Here is a 6,000-nt window from a genome sequence, read left to right as displayed (position 1 = left end):
TTGATTTGATTTATTCCTTACTTTTGAGCACTTTTTTTTTGCTGGCCTTGATATATGCATTTTTTATTTGACATTTTAATTGCGTTCGGAAAGTATTCAGACCCCTTGACTTTTAACACATTTTGTTACTTTACAGCCTTATTCTAAAATTGATTAACAAAAAATGTCCCTCATCAATCTACTCACAATACAATAACTGACAAAGCCGAAAACAGGTTTTTAGACATTTTTGCAAATGTTTTAAAAATAGAAAACCGAAATTCCTTCTTTATGTAAGTATTCTGACTCTTTGCTATGAGACTCGAAATTGAGCTTAGCTGCATCCTGTTTCCATTGATCATCCTTGAGATGTTTCTACAACTTGATTGTTGTCCACCTGTGTTAAATTCAATTGATTGGAAATTATTTGAAAAGGCACACGCCTGTCTATGTAAGTTCCCCAAGAGCAAAAAGCAAGCCATGAGGTCAAAGGAATTGTCCGGAGAAAGCCTCCGAGACAAGGATTGTGTCGAGGCACAGATCTAGGGGAAGATAAGAATGATGGAGGCCACTGTGTTCTTGGGGACCTTCAATGCTGCAGAAATTTGTTGGTACTCTTCCCTAGATCTGTGCCTCGACACAATCCTGTCTCGGAGCTCTACGGACAATTCCTTTGACCTCATGGCTTGCTTTTTGCTCTTGGGGAACTTACATAGACAGGCGTGTGCCTTTTCAAATAATTTCCAATCAATTGAATTTAACACAGGTGGACAACAATCAAGTTGTAGAAACATCTCAAGGATGATCAATGGAAACAGGATGCAGCTAAGCTCAATTTCGAGTCTCATAGCAAAGAGTCAGAATACTTACATAAAGAAGGAATTTCGGTTTTCTATTTTTAAAACATTTGCAAAAATGTCTAAAAACCTGTTTTCGCTTTGTCATTATTGTATTGTGAGTAGATTGATGAGGGACATTTTTTGTTAATCAATTTTAGAATAAGGCTGTAAAGTAACAAAATGTGTTAAAAGTCAAGGGGTCTGAATACTTTCCGAACGCAATTAAAATGTCAAATAAAAAATGCATATATCAAGGCCAGCAAAAAAAAAGTGCTCAAAAGTAAGGAATAAATCAAATCAAATCTTATTTGTCACATACACATGGTTAGCAGATGTTAATGCGAGTGTAGCGAAATGCTTGTGCTTCTAGTTCCGACAATGCAGTAATAACAAGTAATCTAACTAACAATTCCAAACTACTGTCTTGTACACAGTGTAAGGGGATAAAGAATATGTACATAAGGATATATGAATGAGTGATGGTACAGAGCAGCATAGGCAAGATACAGTAGATGGTATCGGGTACAGTATGTACAAATGAGATGAGTATGTAAACAAAGTGGCATAGTATAGTATAAAGTGGCTAGTGATACATGTATTACATAAGGATACCGTCGATGATATAGAGTACAGTATATACGTATGCGTATGAGATGAATAATGTAGGGTAAGTAACATTTATATAAGGTAGCATTGTTTAAAGTGGCTAGTGATATATTTACATCATTTCCCATCAATTCCCATTATTAAAGTGGCTGGAGTTGAGTCAGTGTCAGTGTGTTGGCAGCAGCCACTCAGTGTTAGTGGTGGCTGTTTAACAGTCTGATGGCCTTGAGATAGAAGCTGTTTTTCAGTCTCTCGGTCCCAGCTTTGATGCACCTGTACTGACCTCGCCTTCTGGATGATAGCGGGGTGAACAGGCAGTGGCTCGGGTGGTTGATGTCCTTGATGATCTTTATGGCCTTCCTGTGACATCGGGTGGTGTAGGTGTCCTGGAGGGCAGGTAGTTTGCCCCCGGTGATGCGTTGTGCAGACCTCACTACCCTCTGGAGAGCCTTACGGTTGAGGGCGGTGCAGTTGCCATACCAGGCGGTGATACAGCCCGCCAGGATGCTCTCGATTGTGCATCTGTAGAAGTTTGTGAGTGCTTTTGGTGACAAGCCGAATTTCTTCAGCCTCCTGAGGTTGAAGAGGCGCTGCTGCGCCTTCTTCACGATGCTGTCTGTGTGAGTGGACCAATTCAGTTTGTCTGTGATGTGTATGCCGAGGAACTTAAAACTTGCTACCCTCTCCACTACTGTTCCATCGATGTGGATAGGGGGGTGTTCCCTCTGCTGTTTCCTGAAGTCCACAATCATCTCCTTAGTTTTGTTGACGTTGAGTGTGAGGTTGTTTTCCTGACACCACACTCCGAGGGCCCTCACCTCCTCCCTGTAGGCCGTCTCATCGTTGTTGGTAATCAAGCCTACCACTGTTGTGTCGTCCGCAAACTTGATGATTGAGTTGGAGGCGTGCGTGGCCACGCAGTCGTGGGTGAACAGGGAGTACAGGAGAGGGCTCAGAACGCAACCTTGTGGGGCCCCAGTGTTGAGGATCAGCGGGGAGGAGATGTTGTTGCCTACCCTCACCACCTGGGGGCGGCCCGTCAGGAAGTCCAGTACCCAGTTGCACAGGGCGGGGTCGAGACCCAGGGTCTCGAGCTTGATGACGAGCTTGGAGGGTACTATGGTGTTGAATGCCGAGCTGTAGTCGATGAACAGCATTCTCACATAGGTATTCCTCTTGTCCAGATGGGTTAGGGCAGTGTGCAGTGTGGTTGAGATTGCATCGTCTGTGGACCTATTTGGGCGGTAAGCAAATTGGAGTGGGTCTAGGGTGTCAGGTAGGGTGGAGGTGATATGGTCCTTGACTAGTCTCTCAAAGCACTTCATGATGACGGATGTGAGTGCTACGGGGCGGTAGTCATTTAGCTCAGTTACCTTAGCTTTCTTGGGAACAGGAACAATGGTGGCCCTCTTGAAGCATGTGGGAACAGCAGACTGGTATAGGGATTGATTGAATATGTCCGTAAACACACCGGCCAGCTGGTCTGCGCATGCTCTGAGGGCGCGGCTGGGGATGCCATCTGGGCCTGCAGCCTTGCGAGGGTTAACACGTTTAAATGTCTTACTCACCTCGGCTGCAGTGAAGGAGAGACCGCATGTTTTCGTTGCAGGCCGTGTCAGTGGCACTGTATTGTCCTCAAAGCGGGCAAAAAAGTTATTTAGTCTGCCTGGGAGCAAGACATCCTGGTCCGTGACTGGGCTGGGTTTCTTCCTGTAGTCCGTGATTGACTGTAGACCCTGCCACATGCCTCTTGTGTCTGAGCCGTTGAATTGAGATTCTACTTTGTCTCTGTACTGGCGCTTAGCTTGTTTGATAGCCTTGCGGAGGGAATAGCTGCACTGTTTGTATTCGGTCATGTTACCAGACACCTTGCCCTGATTAAAAGCAGTGGTTCGCGCTTTCAGTTTCACACGAATGCTGCCATCAATCCACGGTTTCTGGTTAGGGAATGTTTTAATCGTTGCTATGGGAACGACATCTTCAACGCACGTTCTAATGAACTCGCACACCGAATCAGCGTATTCGTCAATGTTGTTATCTGACGCAATACGAAACATCTCCCAGTCCACGTGATGGAAGCAGTCTTGGAGTGTGGAGTCAGCTTGGTCGGACCAGCGTTGGACAGACCTCAGCGTGGGAGCCTCTTGTTTTAGTTTCTGTCTGTAGGCAGGGATCAACAAAATGGAGTCGTGGTCAGCTTTTCCGAAAGGGGGGCGGGGCAGGGCCTTATATGCGTCGCGGAAGTTAGAGTAACAATGGTCCAAGGTCTTTCCTCCCCTGGTTGCGCAATCGATATGCTGATAAAATTTGGGGAGTCTTGTTTTCAGATTAGCCTTGTTAAAATCCCCAGCTACAATGAATGCAGCCTCCGGATAAATTGTTTCCAGTTTGCAGAGAGTTAAATAAAGTTCGTTCAGAGCCATCGATGTGTCTGCTTGGGGGGGGATATATACGGCTGTGATTATGATCGAAGAGAATTCTCTTGGTAGATAATGCGGTCTACATTTGATTGTGAGGAATTCTAAATCAGGTGAACAGAAGGATTTGAGTTCCTGTATGTTTCTTTCATCGCACCATGTCACGTTAGTCATAAGGCATACGCCCCCGCCCCTCTTTTTACCAGAAAGATGTTTTTTCCTGTCTGCGCGATGCGTGGAGAAACCTGTTGGCTGCACCGCTTCGGATTGCGTCTCTCCAGTAAGCCACGTTTCCGTGAAGCAAAGAACGTTACAGTCTCTGATGTCCCTCTGGAATGCTACCCTTGCTCGGATTTCATCAACCTTGTTGTCAAGAGACTGGACATTGGCAAGAAGAATGCTAGGGAGTGGTGCGCGCTGTGCCCGTCTCCGGAGTCTGACCAGTAGACCGCCTCGTTTCCCTCTCTTTCGGAGTCGTTTTTTTGGGTCGCTGCATAGGATCCACTCCTTTGTCCTGTTTGTAAGGCAGAACACAGGATCCGCGTCGCGAAAAACATATTCTTGGTCGTACTGATGGTGAGTTGATGCTGATCTTATATTCAGTAGTTCTTCTCGACTGTATGTAATGAAACCTAAGATGACCTGGGGTACTAATGTAAGAAATAACACGTAAAAAAACAAAAAACTGCATAGTTTCCTAGGAACGCGAAGCGAGGCGGCCATCTCTGTCGGCGCCGGAAGTTATCGCACAGCATCACGTTGACTAGGCTGGATGCTGTGACAGAATTGAGTTGCCTAACTCATCTTTCTTCTCGATCCACAGGACATAAAACAATATAGAGGTAAGATATAGATTTTGAGACATGACATGTAGTATTTTTATATTTTACCATATGCTGTTAATAATAATGAAAAATTCATGTTCTTTTTCGAAGATTTCACAAAACATGGGGTCGCATTAGCTTTCAGAAATCTGCATTTTCAAAACGCAGACATAGAAAAAATCTGTAATGAAAAAGATTTAATCTGCATTTTATATTGAAAGTCAGTGTTTTTTTTGCTTCAAAAGAGTGGTAGTGGTAAGGGAAGTGCAATTAATTTTGTTTCTATTTTCAAAGCTTATTACATTTAATTCAGCTTGTGTCATGCCAATTAAGCTTTTAGCGACCCGTGGAATAAACTTGACCATCACAATATGTAAATCCTCAAAGTTGCTGCGAGAAAGCTGCACGGCTGTCAGAGCTCGGTGATGTCGGATGTATTAGGTTACGAAATCCAACTTTGTTGATATACTGTTAATCAAAAGTTAGAAAACCCCTACTGAACGACTCAGAACATTAATAAATCATATATAAATCATATGGTAAAATGTATTTTATAACATAAGGAAGTGATATTTTATCACAAAATCACTCTGGGGAGAGTGGGTGGACAGAACCCTAACATATGGTATGGTGGAGACTGTAGAGGAAAAGGTAGAGAGGAAGGACAGAGAGAGCGCAGATCGCAAGGGAGGTGTGATAAAAACAAACCGGAAATATCAGATTTTTGTAAGGATGCCAAAACAATCAAATCACTGTGTGTGTGCAAGCAGCTGAGATAATCATATCATTAGAAGCTGAGCAGCTGAACACCCATTTGGTATTCCCAGGTGAACCCAAACACTGACACACAGAGAAAACACACACCTTCCGTGGCTAAGTGAATAATGTGTTAGTAAATCAGTGTTGAGGACTAGGCCACAGAACCCCCCACCTCCCCTATAGCAACATACACAGTGCCATCTACAGACAGAATGTGGAGACCAAGGACACAGGTTTCTGTTAAGAACTATATATCTACTGGCTCTCATCTCTAAGGCCAGGATTGTTTCCAGACCATGTGACCTTATCAGGGAAAACTTCAGGCACCAGGCCAGGAAAGCCTCTACAATTAATATTTACTCTAATAACAGTGAAACAGTGCTGAGAACTGAGACCCACCCAGCCATGAAGCGATGAGGACCCCGTCGATACCCTCGATGGGCTCACAGATCCTGCCCACCACGGGGTGCACCTGCTGGGCAAGGTAGTACTGGGTGTCCAGGCTCAGCCCGGCCTGCTTCTGGAGCTGCTCCAACGCGTAGGCCCTCTGACTGGCTGCCAATGTAGAACCATCCT

At 44.6% G+C, this 6,000-nt stretch overlaps 1 protein-coding gene across 1 annotated transcript in view; it reads right to left on the bottom strand.

Moving 5' to 3' along the window:
• Positions 1-6,000, bottom strand: part of LOC139420331 (polymerase (DNA directed), alpha 1) — a 95,470-nt gene that overhangs the window by 38,302 nt on the left and 51,168 nt on the right. Inside the window, exon 32 of the mRNA XM_071170315.1 lies at positions 5,824-5,998. Coding sequence (XP_071026416.1) covers positions 5,824-5,998 — 175 coding nt within the window. The remainder of the gene's footprint in view (positions 1-5,823; positions 5,999-6,000) is intronic.

This window comes from Oncorhynchus clarkii, chromosome 11 (assembly GCF_045791955.1).
Source record: "Oncorhynchus clarkii lewisi isolate Uvic-CL-2024 chromosome 11, UVic_Ocla_1.0, whole genome shotgun sequence".
In the NCBI taxonomy this organism is placed as follows: domain Eukaryota; kingdom Metazoa; phylum Chordata; class Actinopteri; order Salmoniformes; family Salmonidae; genus Oncorhynchus; species Oncorhynchus clarkii.
Note: the sequence above shows the minus strand (reverse complement) of the source record. Positions and strands in the feature narration are given on the sequence as shown.